We start from the raw sequence: 22277 nt of genomic DNA on the forward strand, positions 1-22277 counted from the left end.
TAATTTTCCCACTATTTCCAAAATTACTTTTGAAAAACAAATTAAGAGAAATTGACATAATTGATCAAAACAAGAAAAATCTCAAAATACATTCAACACTTGTGGTCTTCCCACCTCTGCAAATCATATATGTTCTTTGTAAATTTTTTAATATTCACTTTGTGTTTTTTATTTTTTGATGGGATTGTTCTATCCATTCACATTTTTGTTGTCATTAAGAATATTGTTTTCTCAGCTCTGCTTATTTCATTCTGCATTAGTTCATTCAGATGCTTCCATGCTGTTCTCTCTTCATCACACAGTAATGTACACAATTTGGTTAGCCATTTGCCATTTGATGGGCATTCACTTTCTTTCCAATTCTTTGCTATCACAAAAAGCTTAGGAATATTTTGGTAAATAAGGGAACTTTTTTCTTATTAGGCTTCCTTGAGATTTAAGCCTAGTGACAGAATTCCAGGGTCAAAGAGTATAAACATTTTAGTTACTTTATTTGCATAACCCAAATTGCTTTCCAAATTACTTGTACTGATTCACAGCTTTACCAACAATGAGATCTCTTAAGGCTCATTTCTAAATTTAGATGATATGTTCATCTGGAAATAGAGGTTCAAGTCCCAGTTATGGCATAACAGTCTATGTGCTATTGGGCAAGTTGCTTTGTGCCTCAGTTTACTATCTGCAAAATGGGGCTAAATAACATGTTACCTACACTTCATAGAATTGTTATAAGGAAAGTGTTTTGAAACCATACAACCATATATGTGAGTAATGGTTCTTACTAGTAAAGTTGTTTGGACAGATTCCAAAGCAGTACTTTTGATATTGTTCCATTCTCTTCCCACTTTAGGACTAATATGGAGCTCCTTGAGTCTAGATTGTAGGTTCAGAACCAATTGGGTCATTTTTTTTTTCTCCTTAGTAGTTGGTATTTAATGATCATTATCCTGTAATTTGGGAGGGAGGTTATTTCACTAAGAGTTAGAGCATATATTTCCTCAGATAATAAAATAAGAAAACATAAAAATGCAGATCAAGTGGATGAAAGATGATAATATGGAAAATGAAAGCTCAGACTGAAATTCACTAACGCAAAGAATCAAGTTATGAGAAATGTTAGGCAATTTTCTAAGATTTTACCATAATAAAATCCAGACTTCTCTATCTATTCATAACTTTAATACGTTTTATTACTCTCCAGTATTAAAAAGAACATAAAAGGCCTTTTAAGTATCATTTTGCTGTTTACATCAGAAAGGATTTCTGATAATTTTTATGTTGAACAACAGAAAACTGTCTCTGACTTCTTTACAACTTCTTAAAAGTTCAACAAGATGCATCATGGACCTCAATGAGATTCACCAATGGCAATAAATTATTTGAATCTAGAAACTGGAATTTTGTGATAATAGAAATTCCTAATATCAGAAATCATGATGACAATTATAAGATGAATTTACTTTTTGGTTTATTTACTGAGTTTACTGAGTTAGGGAATCGTATGAGGACTATCTATTTGAGTTATATATGTTGACATCATTTGAAAGTAAAGAATTTAATTTGATGTTATGCCCTACCACTTCTGATCAGGAAATAAAACTATGATTAATCATACAACTTTATAATTTTAAATGACTAAAATGATCTAATGGTGTATACTTTCATTTTTAAGCTTAAAAGATCTTGGTAAAAGAAAGAGAGGCATTATTCAATACAATTTACGTTTCACCAAAAACCATAGTCCAGGAGACAACCAAAGAACTCCTGGAATTCTAATATTTATAGTGATATATGGCATCTATTATTATAGTATCTTCAGGAAAGTTTTATCATTTTTTAAAAGCATACGGTGAGTAGCCAAGGGAAACTTAAAAGAATTTTTGTATAGATGTTAGTTTCAAGTAGAGATCAGAAAACTTACTGAAGAAAGGGAATCTAGATTTAGAAAAGTAACTTGAATCAATGGTGCTATGAAGATATGTTGTTACCCTGTGGAGTTTTCACTCAATAATACTACACTGGTGATTTCCAAGTGAAATAATATGGTTCTTTTAAAACACACACTTAAGATCTTTTAGGGAGAGTGAGCTTAAAACTTAATATATGAAAATAGTCACCACATTTGTAGAGAACATGAGAATAAAGAAGAAACTGTAAACTCTTAGTCAAGGGTGTACTTTCTTTTCTTTCTTTTTTGGTGATATCTTCCTAAAATGACCCTTAGATATTTTTTGGGGGTTGCAAAGATTGATACCTCTATAGATTTTATTGTTCACATTTTTTCCCTTACATTTCTCTACATTATACCATCCTTGGTTGACTATCAACTACCAACTGCAAGTGCTTTTTCTGTTTTGATGCCTTAAGTGGATTTTGCTATAGCCTCTGGTACTAGTGGTGAAGTGGGATGGAGAGAATTCTGACACCTCTTCTGCCCTTTGGAAATTCACAAGATTGGGGCAGCTAGGTGGTGCAGTGGATAGAGCACCAGCCTTGGAATCAAAAGGACCTGAGTTCAAATCTGGCCTCAGACACTTAATACTTCCTAGCTGTGAGACCTGGGCAAGTCACCTAACCTCAGGGGGAAAAAAAAAAAAGATTATAGCATGGAAATTCACAAGATCATAATCTTTCAATTCTATCTCTGAATATTTTTTCACCTAAAATTCTACGAGATAAATTCAATCCACTTTGCCATTTAATGTTCTTTCAGTAATAAAAGTAAAAATGAAACATTGGATCAAAATAGCATTTTCTTCAGACTAAAACAAACAAAACCTAGTGTTGCAATCTATAGCTACTCCACGTGCCCCTCAGAAGTTCTTTAGACTTGAGACAAATATATGAATTCTCCATGTGATATTGGTTGGGCAGTCTGATTGACTCTGTAGGGCTTCTAGAATCTCCCAGTGATAACACTATTTTTGTCTAGTTAGGCATCTAGTCTTTTGTGGTGGGTAGTCTTTGCTGGATGGCTAACTGGGTCCTTCTTCACAGGATAAAAAGGAAAGGAGACAAAACTAGAAAACAGTTCATATATATAAAAAAAAAGAATTGGGAATTCCAAAATCAACGGACATCAGTGGTCAAAAAAAATTAATACACTCTTAAGCTTCATTAGTAGAAGAGTGTCCAGAGCAAGGGAAGTGATAGTCTTATTGTACTCTGGCCTATTTGAAACCCTAACCGCCCTTATCATATTGTCGATTACGCCCACCCAAGCCTGTCTTGGATCATTCCTACCATTCGCCTCCCTTGTACCAACACGCATGCTGCTGGAAAAAATCAGGTAACTGCTGCCTGGATCCACTACAATGTTAACTAATCTCAACTGGATCCTGTTGCTGTTAGGAAACCCTATTATGTCCTCAAATCTTCCATGGTCCTACTCTCTCGACTGAGAACTTTGCCTCATATTCAACAGAAAAAAATTAAGGCCATTTGCCATGAAGTCCTTCTTCTCCCCTCTACCTCATCTCCTATCATTCAAGTGCCTTGTGTCACTCTTTTCTCTTCATCCCTGTCCCATAAGATGAATTGGTCTTGTTCCTTAGCAAGACAAACCCCTCTGCTAGTTCAAATGATTCCATTCCAAGATATTGAATTGAAGTGATCTCCATCACACTGTCCCATCTGTTATTTCCATTCTTTCATTGATTTCCAATTTCTTCTCCCTACTGGTTCATTCTTTACTGTCTACATACATGCCCCCTATCTCCTCTATCCTGAAAATACTCTCATCTGACCCTTATATCCTCACTATCATCCTACTTTTTTGCCCTTTGTAGCTAAACTCCTGCAAAAGGCCATCTGAAACAGGGGCAATCACCTGTTTTGATCTGGCAGTTGACCTCATTCCACTAAAACTGCCTTCTCCAAAGTTACCTAGGATCTCTTAGTTGCCAAATCTAATGGCTTTTTTTTTTTCAGTCCTTCTTCCTGATCTCTCTGTAACTTTTGACATTGTTGAGGACCTTCTCCCCCTAAGTTTTCAGAATACTACTCTCCCCAGGTTTTCATTCCTTCTCTGTCTTCTTCCAGAAGAGCCTTCTAAGCCCTAAGTGTCCCTCAAAGTTCTGTCTCCTTCTGTACTACTTCTCTCAGTGATCTTATCAGCTCCCATGAATTTTAATTATCATCTCTCTGCTGAAGATTCTCAAATCTACTTATCCAGCCCCAATCTCTCTGCAGATCTCTAATCTTTCAGACAACTCAAACTTGATCTTAAGCTTAAGCTTAAACTCAGTATGTTCAAAACAGAACTCATCTTTTCTCCTAAAGCCTATGCCCCATTTCTTTCCCTATTACTGTAGGGGCAAAATCACCTTTCAGTTCCTCAGGCTCACAAGGTAGGAGTCATCCTGAATTCCTGACTATCTGTATTGATCAAGGCCTTGATGAGGTTTAGATTTGGGGTACTCAAATGAAATTAGGGTTACTGGTGGTCAGGGAGTTAAATAAGGTCTAAATGAGGTCTAGTAGAGGCGCAAGGGTAGGGAATTCTGGGATTCCCTTCTGGCGGTGCAAGAGTCCCCTGTAAAGGAATTTACAGACCTGAAAACCTAGATTGATAAAAGAGGTTTATTATGGGGTTTGGAAGTAAGGTTAAAGTCTAGTTAATAAAAGATGTTAAGTAAAGAGAAGAGGTCACTGGAAACAGAATTCCAGTGGGTAGAGGCTCCTTAGGATGCCAGGCATGGCATAGCTGGCATGTTTGGAATCTCTGCAAAGAGAGGGCTCCCAGTTTGGCTCTTTTATAATGGGGGTTTATTAATGGAGGCTGAAGGGGCCTCGTGGGTGGAGTCCCAGGTTGGCTCCTCACAGGGTTTCAGCTAGGATTAGAATATGAATTAAATTCAATGGGTTTCAGAACTGAGCCAACCCCACCCAGATAACAAAGATGAAACTGTTTGTGCTTGAGGTGAAGTCCCCTCCCTGAGGCAGAGTTGAAGGAGGTTTTCTCTTTAAAGGATTTTTTAGAGTTTTGGGGTTCTCCCTTCAGCCTATCATTTTTACTTTTGCAACATCTCTCCTCTGACACTGTCACTACTCTGATATAGGCCCTCATCATTTCAAACTGGATTTCCACAATAGCTTTGTGGTGGGTCTGCCTGCCTCATGCCTCTTTCCACTCTAATCCATACTTCATTCAGCTCCTAAAATGATTTTCTTAAAGTGTATTTCCCACTACTGAAATGCCAGGGGCTTCTTATCAGTTCCAGGAGTAAACACAAAATGCTGTTTGGCATTCAAGGCCCTTCATAATTTAACCTCCTCCTCCTTTCTATTCTTCTAACATCTTACTCTCCAACGGGTACTCTAAAGTAACACTGGCCTCTTGGCCATTCCACAAATAAAACAAATACTCCATCTGTTGGCTGTCCTGCATGCTTGGAATATTTTCCTGCTTCCTTTAAGAACCAAGTAAAATCCCATCTTCTACAGGAAGCCTTCCCCAACTCTTCTTAATTTTAATTAATTATTAAAATTCATTGCTTTGTTTGCATGTTGCTTCCTCATTAGACTAGAAAGCTTATTGAGGGCAGGGGCTCTTTTGCCTCTTTTTGTATCCCCAGTGATTAAGATAGGGATTGGCATGTAGCAGGTACTTAACAAATGTTTAGTGACAACAGGGAATAAGTTGACAGAAGAGGCTGAGACTATTTAGTAACCACACATGGCTGTTTTATTTCATACAGGGATCTGTACAAATTATATTTACACATATATATTCTTTACAGAATAAGTAAATCACCTGAAGATAGGAGAGTATGCTTTTTTTTCCCCTCATTGGCAAAAGGACATCCTCAGCCTCAGCAAAGGAGCAAGGCAAGTGAATTTTCCTTCCTTTTTTCCCATCAGGGTAAAAGAGAAGCTAGTTTATTTTACTTTCAGGAAGGCTTTGGGTTGGGTGGAGGGACTGACACAATTTTAGGATTCTGACTACACCTGTCCCCTAATAAAGAACACTTTCAGCATATTGGGAGAGATTGGTTTCCTAAAAGCAAAAGGTTAATTTGCTGTCTAACCTCCTTGAAGTGGATATAATAGGCTGGCGGGGTTCCACTCCCTTCTAGGGAAGGAGTTTCCTTTGTCATCAAAACCATAAGAATGACTCCATAGAATGCAATTACATAAAGCCAGACTGTCCTAAAACCCTGGGGAAGATTGATATTCTCATCACCTGGTTTGGCCAGTATTGTCAAACCTTAAGAAGGATTTCACAGGATCCTCCCTTCATCCTGCTTCAGTTTCTTTGAGTTTTAAAGTGCTTAGTGAAAATTCAATATTTGACATCCTGCCTACCCTTTGGGAAGGCTCTTGCTCCCCCCCCCCACCAAAAAACAAAAACAAAAAACCCATCCATCTCATGCCCACCATGTAGTCAAACTAGGCAAAGGTTTCTGGGTGAGAAAGGAGTGAAAGCAGAATTTACTAGGGGGAGTGTATCTGACACCTTCACTTGTAACAAAATACCTGTTAAAGAGAGCTGTGCAGAAGAAAGGAGAAAAATTTAAAGGAAGACGGCTGAGTGGCTGTTTAACATTTGACACCCCAGTTTCTCTGAAGAAGCAGAAAAGGCACTTTTTTTTTCTAGCCAGAGTCAGGTTTAAAATAAATCTGACTCTGGATATTGGAAAAGCCACTTTCTAAAGGGATTAATGGATTTAAATCTGCTTCCCCCACATCTAGCGCCACAAGTATGGGAGCTTGAGTTTAATTCCTTCAGGATCATGCTCCATAGACTGCAATTTGCCCCTCCTGAAGGAATGGCCAATTTCTAGCAATACTCCCTACAAAGTAAGAAAATGCCCAGGGGAAAGACAGAACTGAACCCATGAAGCAAGAAAGAGGTAGTGAGTGGGTATTTCTTTTGGGGATGAAGGAGGGACCAAGAGAAAAGCCCAAGATGAAAGGCTGAGGAAATTGGGTTTCATGGGAGTTGGGGCTGTTTACAAATATTAATTTGGAATGACATACAAAAACATTTATGGCAAATAGTTTTCAGAGCCTCACATTCACTCTCCTAAGTAGCAATTCTTTTTCCATTTTTCCATGGATGAAGAACATTTATAAAGCAAGTTTGTATGTATACTCCAAAAATAGTAATAATGATGGCTTTTATATGCCATCTATTGGTTCAAGGACTGAGGAACAAGGAGAAGAGAAGAGAAGATCAACTTAGAACTGAACCCAAATAATCATTATCCATTTATGCTTGATAGGATGTGCCCAAGGGATCCCTGGGCTTGGGAATAGGTAGGATTTGTCCAGTGACCTATTTGATATCTGTCCCTTTATTTCTCAACCAATTGCAATGGGAAGATGGAAAAAATTAACACTGAATCCTTGGTAATTGGGTCATATCAAAGCTTCACTGAAACCTCAGAAAGTGAATATGGAAAGAAGTATGATAGCCAATGGAGTATCAGGACTTTATGAACAGTTCTATTTAAGAATTTTCTCTATTCTCTAACTGAAGACCTGCTGACTCTCCCTGGCTCATCCTTCTTCCAACCATTCAACAACTGTGAAGATTCCTTCTTCCCTTGTATAAAAAGGAAAAGAGGCAAGAGAAGCCTCTATAGTAAGGACAGTAGGCTTGCAGTGGCTCAGATTACACTAGCCTCCCATAATTCAGTTGAGCCCAGTCCACATGAGCTCCAAAGACAAAAGGGAATTAAAGTAATTCAATCCCTTTATAGGGGAAGATGGCAGATGTCTGCCCAATAAGAAACCCACTGCTTAATGACCAAAGAGATAAATAGGTTTAATACCATGGTCCTAAATGGTCCTTGGTACTGGATAGACCCTTCCATAAGCCCCTGAAACAAAGGCAAATCATGGAGAGGGTAGGTTGGGTGGTGGGGATAGAAAACCCTTGAAATGAACCCTTTTAATAAAGGAATGCTGACTTCCTCTCAATCTTCCCATGGAAGGGTGAGAAGCTTAATTTAAAATAATAGAAGCCTCCTCCCCAGTTGTCAGGGAAATAGCTGTAGTTGAAACTTAGGGGCCCACTCAAGGGCACTCTTTACCACTGCTAAAGCAGCTGCTCCCAGAGCCACTGTTAGCCCCATCACTGCCAACTTCACAAAGCGATTGGTCCTTGGTTTGGTCATGATATTTTTTGTCCGATCTTCGGGCTGCAAGAACCCTCGGAAACGTTGCCGTAATACCATGTCTGGCCTTTGCTGGGCAGATGCCAACTCAAAGTCTTTAAAGGTAGAGGCTGCTGTTCTGTAAAGGAAAGTGGACAGAGACAAGAATTTGTGTAAGGGACAAATGAAAAGATAACCTTTGTCCAAGAAGTTATGAGATCTAAAATGGGAATTCAGCTACTCGTGTCTAAATCTCTGGAACCAAAATTTCCACAAACATCCTTTTTTAGTACTATTCTGTTCAGGAAATATTTCCAGATCATCCAGTGCCATAGACTTACTCACCTCTCGGCTTGCTGCTGAGCTACCTCTCTGGCAAGCTCAGATGGAGGAAATTGAACGAAGAGATCTCCTGCTCTACTGATCAGGGTTTCATAGGGCAAATCCTGAGGGATCTGGGACAAGAGGTGGTGAACAGAGGCCATGTCACATTCACAATCAAGGACTTCTTGCTCTCGATACAATACAATCTACAGAGATAAAGTCAAGAGAGTCTGCAATGAAAACTTGAGAAAAGATGATAATGGCCTGTCCACAAACAAACCATTCCCCTTGAAGACAGATTTATATTAGTCATGGAAAAGACTCTTCCGAAATTTCAGGCAAATCCCATTTTGGATGTAATAGTAATATAAAGGTGGAATACTAGGCCTGGAATCAAAAACACCTAAGTTCAAAACTGGCCTTAGACAATTCCTAACTGTGTGATCCTGGGCAAGTCACTTAACATCAGTTTCTTCATCTGTAAAATGAAGATAATAATAGCACCTATTCCTAGGGTGGTTATGAGGATCAAATGAGAGCACACAGTAAGCAGTACATGAATGTTAGCTATTATATAAAGTGGACTTAAGTGATGAGGAGACTGGAAATGTTACTATCCTGATGAGATAGTTTGACACAATGGATAGGGTGACGGATCTGGTGTTGGGAAAACCTGAGTGACCTACTCAGTCACTTACTAGCTGGGCAGATAAATAACCCAATCAAGGTTGCCTCAATTTTTTTTGTGTGTAAAACAGAGATAATAACAACACACCTCTCAGGCTTCTTGTAGGGATCAAATAAGATAATAGATATAAAGTATTCTATAACCTTAAATCACAATATAAATGTTAACTCATTATTCTTATTCTTATTGCTAAGATAAGGAAAAAGCCTTCTTGTGGGAGGCTTGGACTGAATGAATACCTAAATGAGTCCTTTTTGAGCAAAATTTAGACACCAAAAATAATCTTAAAAGAAACAGAAGAGGAGACTCATTGAAGTACTGAATTCACCCACAGCAGAAATGACTTCTACTGAATGCTTCCTTTTGTCTGTGCTGATGTTGATAGATGTGTCTTTTTCTTTTCACTTTTCAAACTCAATTTTTTTTCTTTTTAATGTCATTTTTATTCCCAAGTACACACAAAGGCAATTTTTATCACTCAGTTTTTAAATCCCCCCCCCGCACCTCCCCCCCAGCTGGGGTTAAATGACTTGCCCAGGGTCACACAGCTAGGAAGTGTTAAGTGTCTGAGACCAGATTTGAACTCGGGTCCTCCTGAATTCAAGGCTGGTGCTCTATCCACTGCGCCACCTAGCTGCCCCAGTTTTTAAAAATTTTGAGTTCCAAATTTTTTTCCTCTTTCTCTCATCAATTCTCTCCCCTAAGACAATTAGCAATTTGATGTGATATATATGTATGTGTGTGTGTGTGTGTGTGTGTGTGTGTGTGTGTGTGATGATGTAAAACATAGTTCCATATTAGGTTGTGAAAAAAATTAACTACCCCCACCAAAAAAAAAGAAAGAAAGAAAAAAGAAAAATAGTATAAGAATCTGCACCAGGTTTTTCTCTAGAGGTGGATACTAGTTTTCATCATGAAGTCTTTTGGGATTGTATGGCTGAGAACAGCTAAGTTATTTAGTTGATTTTCATACAGTATTGCTATTACAGTATTGTTGTACTCTTGATCCTACTCACTTCACTTTGCATCAGTTCATGTAAGAATTTTCATGTTTTTCTAAAATCATCCTGCTTGTAAACTGGGAAAACATTTTTACATTCAAAGGTTCTGATAAAGGCCTCATTTCTAAAATATATAGAGAACTGACTCAAATTTATAAGAATTCAAGCCATTCTCCAACTGATAAATGGTCAAAGAATATGAACAGACAATTTTCAGATGAAGAAATTGAAATGGTTTCATAATATCATATGAAAAGGTACTCCAAATCACTATTGATCAGAGAAATGCAAATTAAGATAACTCTGAGATACCATTACATACTTGTCAGATTGGCTAAGATAACAGCAAAAAAATAATGAATGTTGGAAAGAATGTGGGAAAACTGGGACACAAATACATTGTTAGTAGAACTGTGAAAGAATCCAGCCATTCTGGTGAGAAATTTGGAACTATGCCCAAAAAGTTATCAAACTGTGCATACCTTTTGATCCAGCAGTTTTTCTACTGGGCCCATATCCCAAAGAAAACTTAAAGGAGGGAAAGAGATCCACAGGTGCAAAAATGTTTGTGGCAGCCCTTTCTGTAATGGCAAGAAACTGGAAATTGAGTGGATGCTCAGAGAATGGCTGAATAAGTTATGGTATATGAATATTATGGAATATTATTGTTCTGTAAGAAATGACCAGCAAGACGATTTCAGAGAGGCCTGGAGAGACTTGCATGAACTGATGCTGAGTGAAATGAATAGGACCAGGAGATCATTGTACATGGGAACAAGACTATATGATCAATTTTGATGAACATGGCTCTCTTCAACAATGAGATGATTCGAACCAGTTCCACTTGTTCAGTGACCAAGAGAGCTATCTACACCCAGAGAACCAACCATGGGAACTGCGTGTGGAACACAATATAACAGTCTCACTCTCTCTATTGTTATTTGCTTGCATTTTGTTTTTTCTCAGCTTTTTTTTTTTTCTTCTTGATTTTTCTAGTGCAGCAAGATAATTGTATAAATATATATATACATATATTGGATTTAATATATATATTAACATATTTAACATGTACTGGATTACCTGCCATCTGGGGGAGTGGGGGGAAAGAGGGGAAAATTTGGAACAAAAGTTAAGCAAGGGTTAATGTTGAAAAATTAATATTATTTATAGTATACTATTTATACTATATAAAATTACCATGCATATGTTTTGTAAATAAAAAGCTTTAATAAAAAAAAATAAAATCTAAATCTAAATATTTGAGAAATGAGGCCTTAGTCAGATATACTTGCTATAAAAATTATTTCCCAACTTTTTGCTTTCCTTCTAATTGTTGTGCAAAACCATTTTAATAGAATCAAAATTATCCATTTTACAACTAGTAAACATTTGGTCATAAACAAACTCATTTCTTCAGAAGGGAACAAGGACTGGATCAATTCACAATACTTAGAAGCAAGTACTTAAGAATCTCTTTCATACTCTCCTACAGCTTACTTCACTATCAAGCCCAAGTTGTGCCCACTTTCTATTTTAAAGAAGTAGCAGAGAGTAGTTGCAAGACCACTGGACCTCAATGCCACCATTTATCAACTGCAGGCCATGGGCAAGTCACATCCATTCTCTGAGCCTTGGTTTCCTCTAGTTATTAAAAAAAAAAAAAAAAAAAAAAAAAAAAGACAATAGTACTTATGTTCCCACCTGACAATATTCTGTGAGGAAAAATAATTTGTAAACTATCAATTGATAATATCAATTGAATACCCATTGTGGGGATTCTTTCTGATAGATTATAATGCCTTCTTGCCTTAATCAGATTATTCCATGAATTGCTGTGGTGAAAACAATTTAGCCCCTGGTGGCCAACCTTATGATGATCAGCATTTTTGAATTTGGTGACATTGTGCAGATGAGTTTTCTGCTGGGCTTGTGCTCAAAACCTCTTCAGCTTGATAAGGCCTGCACAAGCTTGAGCATTGCTGAATGATATAGCCTTTGCGAGCCAGGCTCAGTTAGGAAGGCCTTGGGAGTCACAGTAAGACTTTTCTATAAACCAATAATAATAATTACTATCATCAATATTAGCACCTATTTTTTCTTTTACTTCAAGCTTCTGGTTTTTATTTATATTCCAACACCCTATTGTTTTCTACTTTGACAATAGTGGATCCTAAAAATCAGGGTTCAAACCAAGATACGTAAAAGCACTGACAGCAAATTCAGTCATTCTGGAAAGTGATTTGGAATTATGTGTTCAAAGTTGTTATACTGAACACCATATTCTTTGACCTAAATAAACCATTAATAGTCCTCTACCCCAAAGAGATCAAAGAAAGAGAAAAAAGACCCATGTGTACTAAAAATATTTATAGCAGCTCTTTTCATAGTAGCCTCCAACCTGGAAAGTAAAGGTTACCTATTTCTTGGGGAATGGCTAAACGAATTGTGATCTATAAGTATAATGGAATGTTGAAAATGATGAAATAGGCGGTTTCAGAGGACTTTAAAGAGACCTTTATGAAATGCTGCAGAGTAAAGTGAGCAGAATTAGGAGACAAATGACACAATGATATTATATAGAAAAACAACTTTGAAAGCTTTTAGAACTTTCAATCAGAGATTAAGGCAATGATGAATCATAACTGACAATGAATCACATCACCTGTCTTCTGCCAGAGAGAAGATGGTAAAATCTAGAATAAAACATGCATTTCTGAACATGGTCAATGAAAATTTGCTTTGCTAGTCTATGACAGCGACCCCTGTCCCAAGTGAATATTGGGGAGGCAATGAAAGGAATAAAAATTGCTTCTAAAAATAAAAATAAATTTAAAAAAAACTTTAAAAAGGAAGAGAATGCCCTAGATCAAGGAGGTGATTTTCCTTTTCCCCCAGTTTAGGTGGAAAGAAACATGAAAAAAGGAGAAACCCCTTACTTGGGGCTTGGATAGACATGTCTAACTCCACTCCCAGGCATTTTTGCTCCTGGAGGTGGAACAAAAGATCCTTCTTAAATGACCCTTTTCAAAGGAAGTCAATGGACTGCTATGTCACAGACTTTTGACTAATACTTACCACAGCAGCAAAGTAAATGGGCATCAGTGGGTGGCAGGCCAGAAAGAAGTCATACAACCGTACCACATGCCTGAAGTCGGACAGGACATGGCCAAACCAGGTGATCAACCAGCTGAGTGCAAAAATGGTCCCCACCTCAGCACTAAGAGCCAAAGGAAATCCAGTTGTTAGATTCTGCTGCAGCTTCTTCCACATCTTCCCTCCCTTTCTGGTTTCCCCAGCCTCAGATTTGGTGAGACAATATTTTCCATTAAGGAATAAACTGTATTCCTTATGACTTCAGTATTCAAGGCTATAAACAGTAATGTTAGTGGCAGCTTGATGATGCAATGAGTTCTGGGCTTAGAGTCAGGAAGACTTGAATTTAAATCTGGGTACAGATACTTCCTAGTTGTGTGAGCCTGGTAATTCCCTTAACCTCTTTGTATGCTTCAGTTTCCTCAACTATAAATTGCAGATAATAATTGCATACACTTCCTATGATAGTTGTGAGGATCAAATGAGATATTCATAAAGTGTTTAGCAGAGTGCCTTAGGAGCTTAATAAATTCTTGTACTCTTCCTTAATTTCTCCAACACAATCCCATAATGCTCTCCCTTTACAGAATGAGTCCAAGTCATTTTGCTTCAAAAAAGCATTATTGTATAGTGGAATGAGCACTACACTAAAAGCCAAACAACCCAAGTTCCAATTCCACCAATTATGTGATATTGATAAATTATTTCTCATTTCTGAGTCATGATTTTTTAATATGGGCAACTAGTTGCAAAATGAGGCAGTTGGGTAATAAAGCAGATAGAGCTCTGGGCCTAGGAGTCAGGAAGAACTGAAATCAAATCCAACCTCAGGCACTCCCCCTATCTGTGTGACCCTGGATCTATCGCTAAACCTCTTTGTGCCTCATTTTCTTCATCTGTAAAATGGGATAATAGCACCTACCTCCTGAGGTTGTTGTGAGGATCAAATCAGATAATAACTGCAAAGAACTCCATACTATACCTTGCTCATAGTAGACACTAGATAAATATCAGCAACACTGATGCAAAATGAAACGGACTGTGTCCAAAGTAACAGCAATACTGTAGGACGATCAGCAGTGAATAACTTTGCTGTTCTCAGCAGTACAATGATCTACTACTACTCTGAAGGACTTAAGATGAAAAATGATATCCATATCCAGACAAAGAAATGACAGTGTCTGAATACAGAATGAAATATGCTTCTAAAACCTTTTTATTTTAAAGGTTTTTTTGCTCTGTTTTTTTTCACAACATGGTTAATATGGAAATATGTTTTACAAGACTATACATAGTATACTCTACATTGAATTGCCTAGCTTCTCATTGAGGGGAGTAGTGAGGGAGGGAGGGAATCTGGACTCTTAAATAAGTTTTAAAAGCAAATGTTAAAAACTATTCTTACATGTTGACTGGAGAAAAATAAAATATTAAATAATTTTTTTAAAATGTAATTAGGAAATATTCAATAAAATAAAATTTAAAAGTAAATCTTAGCTATTATTGTTAAAATGAGAATAATAATTCTTGTGTGATTGTCATAAGGACAGCAAAATACCATATAAAGGGGAAATTTTTTTGTTTTGTTTTTAAAATTTTTTTTCCCTTGGTGAGAATAGGGGAGGAAATAGTTGAAGAATAGTAGAAAGAATACTGGGCTCAGACTCCAAAAATCTGGTTTCAAGGACTAGCTCAATCACTTATAACCAGAGGCTCAGTTTCCTCATAATACTACTTGAATGAATATCTTAAAAAATTGTTTCAGACTTCTGCCAAGATGGCAGAGAGGACCCACACATCTATCTAAGCTCTTTCTTGCCCTCAGAATACTTTTTTTCATTGCATCAGAATTAGTGCCTGTCTAAAAAAAAACCCATGAATACATTACCAACAAAAGATATCCTCAAAATTCACCAGAAAAGGTCTGTTTTGGGCAGGATGGTTAGACAAGGCCCAGGATGCAGGCAGGCAGCTAGAGCACGGAAAGCAGTTCACACTGAGCAGACTGGAGGGGGGCAGGGTGTGATCTCAGCCATTAGAAAACTTGAAGGGAGAACCTTACCCAGTGTGAGCTTCTTTGCCCTGGCAGCAAGCCAGAAGATCAGCAGAGCAGCTACAAACACAGCGGGGTAAAGACCTCAATCCTGAAACACTGGGGTCCCCAGGACCGGACCACTCACCCAGCACCAGGAATGACTCAGCACACTCTCAGAGTCTCAGAGAGTGTCTGCAGCACAACCAGTGCTGTTTGACTGCTGCTTCATTGCTACCTCCTGCAATCTGTAGAGAAAGCTTGGTAACACCACACTGCCCAAAAAGCAGACTACATTTGCTTTTGTTTGTTTGTTTGTTTTCTTTGATTTTTTTTTTGTCAAAATGAGCAAAAATTAAAACAGGCTCTAACTATAGATAGCTTCTATATGGATAGAGAACAGACTTCAAACCCCAAGGAGACTAAAAAGAGATTGTCTCCAGATGAATCACCAAAAAGGGATATGATCTGGTCCCCACTACACAAGACTCTCATCGAGGAAATTTAAAAGGTTCTCACAAGAGAGCTAGAAGAAAAATGGGGAAAGGAAAGGCAAGCTTGGCAAGAGGGTCTGGATAAGTCATCCCACTCACTTAAAGATAGAGTGGTTAAAGAAATCAAATCCCTGAAAAAGAGAATTAGTGAACTGGAAAAAGAAAATAGCTCTCTAAAAATTAAATTGGCGAAATGGAAAAAAATTCCATAGAACAAAACAACTCACTTAAAAATTCAATTGAACAATTTCAAAAAGAAATTAAAAAAGTAAATGAAGAAAATAAATTATTGAAAATCATAATTGAACAAATGGAAATGAATGACTCGAGGAGACACCAAAAATCAGTCAAGCAAAATAAAAAAAAATGAAACACCGGAGAAAAATGTTAAATACCTACTTGTGAAAACAACAGACCTGGAAAATAGATCTAGGAGAGATAATCTGAGAATTATTGGACTTCCTGAAAATTATGATGAAAAAAAAAGAGCCTAGACACTATTTTCCAGGAAATCATCAAAGAGAACTGCCCAGATGTTATAGAAACAGAGGGTAAAATAGACACTGAAAGAATTCATCTATCACCTACTGAAAGAGAACCTAAAATCAAAACCCCAAGAAATATTGTGGCTAAATTCCAGAACTAGCAGACCAAGGTAAAAATATTTAAAATTCAAATATAGAAGAGCCACAATAAAAATTATTCAAGATCTAGCAGCATCCACATTAAAGGCTGGAAGGGCCAGGAATCTGATATTTCCAAAAGGCTAAAGAGAAGAAAAACTTACCCAGCCAAAATGAGCATTTTTTTTCCAGGGAAGAAGATTCAATGAAATAGATGAATTCATCTATTTCTGATGAAAAAACCGGAACTAACCAAAAAGTTTGATCTCCAAATATAGGACTTAAGAGAAGCATAAAAAGGTAAAAAGAAATATTGGGAACTATATTTCTGTTATGAATATACATAAAGAATACATATATAATCTGGTTTTACAGTTATAATATAAAAAAGAAACTAGAGGTGGAAAGAAAATTGTACCAGAAAAAGGATAAAGAAATTGTGAGGAAAAGGGGAGGAACTCTAAGGTGGAGAGGGAGGGATCCTAAAAAGGGAGGGCTGCTTGAAGTAAGTGGTGCTCACAAGTTTAATACAGGAGAGGGGGGTAAGATGGAAGGAAAGGAGAAAAGCATAAGCAGGGGTTAACAAGATGGAAAAAAAAACAAAACAGAATTAGTAATTTTAACCATAAATGTGAATAGGGTAAACTCCCCCTAAAGCAGAAGTGGATAACAGACTGGATTAAAAGCCAGAGTCCTACAATATGTTGTTTACAGGAAACACACTTGAAGCAGGGCGATACATACAGAGTAAAGGTAAAAAGCTGGAGCAGAATCTATTGTGCTTCAGATGAAGTAAAAAAAGCAGGGATAGCCATCCTGATCTCAGATCAAGCAAAAGCAAAAATTGATCTAATTAAAAGAGATAAGGAAGGGCACTATATCTTGCTAAAGAGTAGCATAGATAATGAAGCAATATCAATATTAAATATATATGCACCAAGTGGTACAGCATCTAAATTCTTAAAAGATAAATTAAGAAAGCTGCAAGAAGAAATAGACAGCAAAACTATAATAGTGGGAGATCTCAACCTTGCACTCTCAGAATTAGATAAATTAAACCACAAAATAAATAGGAAAGAAGTCAAAGAGGTAAATAGAATACTAGAAAAGTTTGATATGATAGATCTTTGGCGAAAACTAAATGGAGACAGAAAGGAGTATACTTTCTTCTCAGCAGTTCTTGGAACCTATACAAAAACTGGCCATATATTAGGACAAAAAAACCTCAAATTCAAATGCAGAAAGGCAGAAATACTAAATGCACCCTTTTCAGATCATAATGCAATGAAAATTATATTCAATAAAAAGCCAGAGGAAAATAGACCAAAAAATAATTGGAAATTAAATAATCTCATCCTAAAGAATGATTGGGTGAAACAGCAAATCATAGACAAAATAATTTCACCCAAGAAAATGACAATAATGAGACATCATACCAGAATGTGTGGGATGCAGCCAAAGCAATAATAAGGGGAAATTTTATATCTCTAGAGGCCTACTTGCATAAAATAGAGAAAGAGGTCAATGAATTGAGTCTGCAATGAAAAAAAGCTAGAAAAGGAATAAATTAAAGCCTCCCAGTCAAACACTAAACTTGAAATTCTAAAAATAAAAGGAGAGATTAATAAAATTGAAAGTAAAAAAAAAACCCAACTATTGATTTAATAAATAAAACTAAGAGTTGGTTTTATGAAAAAAAAAAAAAAAAGAAAAAAAAAACAAACAAACAATAAAATAAGATAAACCTTTAGTAAATTTGATTAAAAAAAGGAAAGAGGAAAATCAAACTGTTAGTTTTAAAAGTGAAAAAGCAGAACTTGCCACTAATGAAGAAGAAATTAGAGCAATAATTAGGAGTTACTTTGCCTAACTTTATGCCAATAAATTCGATAACTTAAATGAAATGGAAGAATACCTTAAAAAATATAGCCTGCCCAGATTAACAGAGGAAGAAATAAATTGGTTAAACAGTCCCAGTTTAGAAAAAGAAATAGAACAAACTATTAATCAACTCCCTAAGAAAAAATCCCCAGGACCAAATGGATTTGCATGTGAATTCTACAAAACATTTAAATAACAATTAATTCCAATGCTATATAAACTATTAAAAAAATTAGGGATTGAAGGAATCCTAACAAATTCCTTTTATGACACAAACATGGTACTGATATCTAAACCAGGTAGGTTGAAAACAGAGAAAATTATAGACCAATCTCCCTAATGAATATTGATGCTAAAATCTTAAATAAAATATTAGCAAAAAGATTACGGAAAATCATCCCCAGGATAATACACCATGACCAAGTAGGATTTATACTATGAATGCAGGGCTAGTTCAATATTAGGAAACTATTAGCATAATTGACTATATCAATAACCAAATTAACAAAAACCATATGATCATCTCAACGGATGTAGAAAAAGCATTTGATAAAATCCAACATTCATTCCTAATAAAAATACTAAAGAATATAGGAATAAGTGGACTTTTCCTTGAAATAGTCAGGAGCATCTATTTGAAATCATCAGTAAGTAATGGGGATAAAGTGGAACCATTCCCAATAAGATTAAGAGTGAAACAAGGCTGCCCACTATCACCATTATTATTCAATATTGTATTTGAAATGCTAGCTTCGGCAATAAGAGTTGAGAAAGAGATTAAAGGGAATATGAGTAAGTAATGAGGAAGCAAAATTATCACTCTTGGCAGATGATATGATGGTATACTTAGAGAACTCCAGAGATTCTACTAAAAAGCTGTTAGGAATAATCCACAACTTTAGCAAAGTTGCAACATACAAATAAATCCACATAAATCCTCAGTATTTTTATACATCACCAACAAAATCCAACAGCAAGAGATACAAAGAGCAATTCCATTCAAAATAACTGTCAATAGCATAAAATATTTGGGAATCTATCTGCCAAAGGAAAGTCAGGAATTATATGAGCAAAACTACAAAACACTTTCTACACAAATAAAGTCAGATTTATAAACAACTGGAAAAATATTAAGTGCTCTTGGATAGGAGAGAATATAATAAAGATGACAAATTACCTAAACTAATCTATTTATGTAGTGCTATACCAATCAGACTTCCAAGAAACTATTTTAATGACCTAGAAAAAGTAACAACAAACTTCATATGGAAGAACAAAAGGTCAAGAATTTCTTTTTTTTTTTTTTTTTCTTTTTCTGAGGCTGGGGTTAAGTGACTTGCCCAGGGTCACACAGCTAGGAAGTGTTAAGTGTCTGAGATCAGATTTGAACTCGGGTCCTCCTGAATTCAGGGCTGGTACTCTATCCACTGCACCACCTAGCTGCCCCCAAAGGTCAAGAATTTCAAGGGAATAAATGAAAAAAAAAAAAAAAATCAAATGAAGGCGGCCTAGCTGTACCTAATCTAAAATTATATTATAAAGTATTTGGTATTGGCTAAGAAACAGACTAGTTGATCAATGGAATAGATTAGGTTCACAGGACAAAATAGTCAATAACTATAGCAATCTAGTGTTTGACAAACCCAAAGATCTCAATTTTTGGGACAAGAATTCACTATTTGACAAAAACTGCTGGGAAAATTGGAAATTAGTATGGCAGAAACTAGGCATGGACCCACACTTAACACTGTACACACCAAGTTAAGATCAAAATGGGTTCATGATTCAGGCATAAAGAACGAGATTATAAATAAATTAGAGGAAGGATAGGATAGTTTACCTTTCAAACTTGTGGAGGAGGAAGGAATTTGTGACCAAAAAAGAACTAGAAATCATTATTGATCCCAAAATAGAAAAGTTTGATTATATCAAATTAAAAAGCTTTTGTATAAACAAAACTAATCTAAACAAGATTAGAAGGGAAACAATAAACTGGGAAAACATTTTTACAGTCAAAGGTTCTGATAAAGGCCTTATTTCCAAAATATATAGAGAATTGACTCTAATTTATAAGAAATCAAGCCATTCTCCAATTGATAAATGGTCAAAGGATATGAACAGACAATTTTCAGATGATGAAATTAAAAATATTTCTACTCATATGAAAGGGTTTTCCAAATCACTATTGAGATAGATAATCAGAGAAATGCAAATTAAGACAATTCTGAGATACCACTACACACCTGTCAGATTGGCTAAGATGACAGGAAAAGATAGTGATGAATGGTGGAGGGGATGAGGGAAAACTGGGACCCTGATGCATTGTTGGTGGAGTTGTGAACGGATCCAAGCCATTCTGGAGAACAATTTGAAACTATACTCAAAAAATTATCAAACTGTACATACTCTTTGATCCAACAGTGTTTCTACTGGGCTTATATGCCAAAGAGATCTTAAAGAAGGGAAAGGGACCTATATGTGCCAAAATGTTTGTGGCAGCCCTTTCTGTAGTGGCTAGAAACTGGAAAATGAATGGATGCCCATCAACTGGAGAATGGTTGGGTAAATTGTGGTATATGAATGTTATGGAATATTATTGTTATGTAAAAAATGACCAGCAGGATGAATACAGAGAGGCCTGGAGAGACTTACATGAACTGATGCTGAGTGAAATGAGAAGACCCAGGAGATCATTGTACACTTCAACAACAATACTGTATGAGGATGTATTCTGATGGAAGTGGATATCTTTGACAAAGAGAAGATCCAATTCAACTCCAAATGATCAATGATGGACAGAATCAGCTACACCCAGAGAAGGAACACTGGGAAATGAATGTGGACTACTTGCATTTTTGTTTTTCTTCCCAGGTTATTTTTACCTTCTGAATCCATTTTTTCTTGTACAATAAGAGAACTATATGGATCTGCACACATATATTGTATCTAAGATATATTTTAACATGCTTAACATGTATGAGATTGCCTGTCAAATAGGGGAGGGGTGTAGAGGGAGGGAAGGGAAAAGTTGGAACAGAAGTTAGTGCAAGTGACAATGTTGTAAAAATTACATATGCATATGTTTTGTCAATAAAAAGCTATAATAAAAAAAAAAAAAGAAAATTGTTTGAAGGAAAGGGTTTTATAAACTATTTAAAAAGCACATAAATATCAGCTGTTGTAATTATGTTTTACTTTAAAGCAAGCAATTGGTGGCATTATGTCTCTAACTGTAGACAAATATAAAAACATGGAACAAGAATTAAAGTCAAGTGTTATTGTATTCCCAGAATTTTTTAGAGATAGCATCTTCAATTACTTTCTGGCAGTAATTAGATCTGTTATTCTGAGGCTTGGGCAACACATTCTCTTAAGCTAGGAAATAGATACTTTCAAAGATCTGAAGACATAATATAACTAAAATTATAAAGAAAAAAATTCTGAAGAGATGAAATCATCTTTCCAGAAATGACATTCAACTCAATATATCCAGCTTTAATCTCACTTCCAATCTTCCACTATCCTCTCTATCTGGCATTTCCCAGGGGCCTCTTAAATTCACTGTCTAAAGCAAACTCATACTTGTTACCCCACGTACTTCCCTCCATAGCATTTCCCTTATTTCTCAAAAGGATACTACACTAGTCACTTAGATCACAGCCTTGGATCCATCTTTGCCTTTTCCCTCTCTCTTCTCATCTCTATTCAATACCTAAGCGGTATTGACAGCTCAACCTCTGTTACTTCTCTAGAATGTCCCTTTCTTTCCACTTGCATTATGTCAGCCGTTCCAGCCTAATCACCTCTTGCTTGGACTATTTTAAGTGGCTTTGCAATTTCAGTCTCCTCTCTCTAATCCATAGTCCACACAGGCACAAAAATAGTATTTCTAAAGCATTAGTCTCTATTAAAAAATCTTCAGTAGCACTTTAATGCCTTTCAAATAAAATATAAGCTCATTCCTCTATGAATTGGCTGAAACCAATGTTTCCAATTTCATCTTCCAATATTTCTGGTTCTCTAAATTACAGACTAGCTG

The 22277-nt window shown here is 36.2% G+C and overlaps 1 protein-coding gene across 1 annotated transcript in view; it reads right to left on the bottom strand.

Annotated features, from left to right (window-relative positions):
- Positions 1 to 5668: 5668 nt before the first annotated feature.
- The window catches only part of TBC1D20 (TBC1 domain family member 20), a 47161-nt gene continuing 30552 nt past the window's right edge, over positions 5669 to 22277 (bottom strand). Inside the window, exons 6-8 of the mRNA XM_074292831.1 lie at positions 13191 to 13332; positions 8448 to 8632; positions 5669 to 8241 (exon numbers count right to left, since the gene is read on the bottom strand). Of these exons, the coding sequence (XP_074148932.1) occupies positions 7986 to 8241; positions 8448 to 8632; positions 13191 to 13332 (583 nt within the window). The 3' untranslated portion in view covers positions 5669 to 7985. The remainder of the gene's footprint in view (positions 8242 to 8447; positions 8633 to 13190; positions 13333 to 22277) is intronic.

The sequence above is a fragment of the Sminthopsis crassicaudata genome, chromosome 2 (genome assembly GCF_048593235.1).
Source record: "Sminthopsis crassicaudata isolate SCR6 chromosome 2, ASM4859323v1, whole genome shotgun sequence".
NCBI lineage: Eukaryota > Metazoa > Chordata > Mammalia > Dasyuromorphia > Dasyuridae > Sminthopsis > Sminthopsis crassicaudata.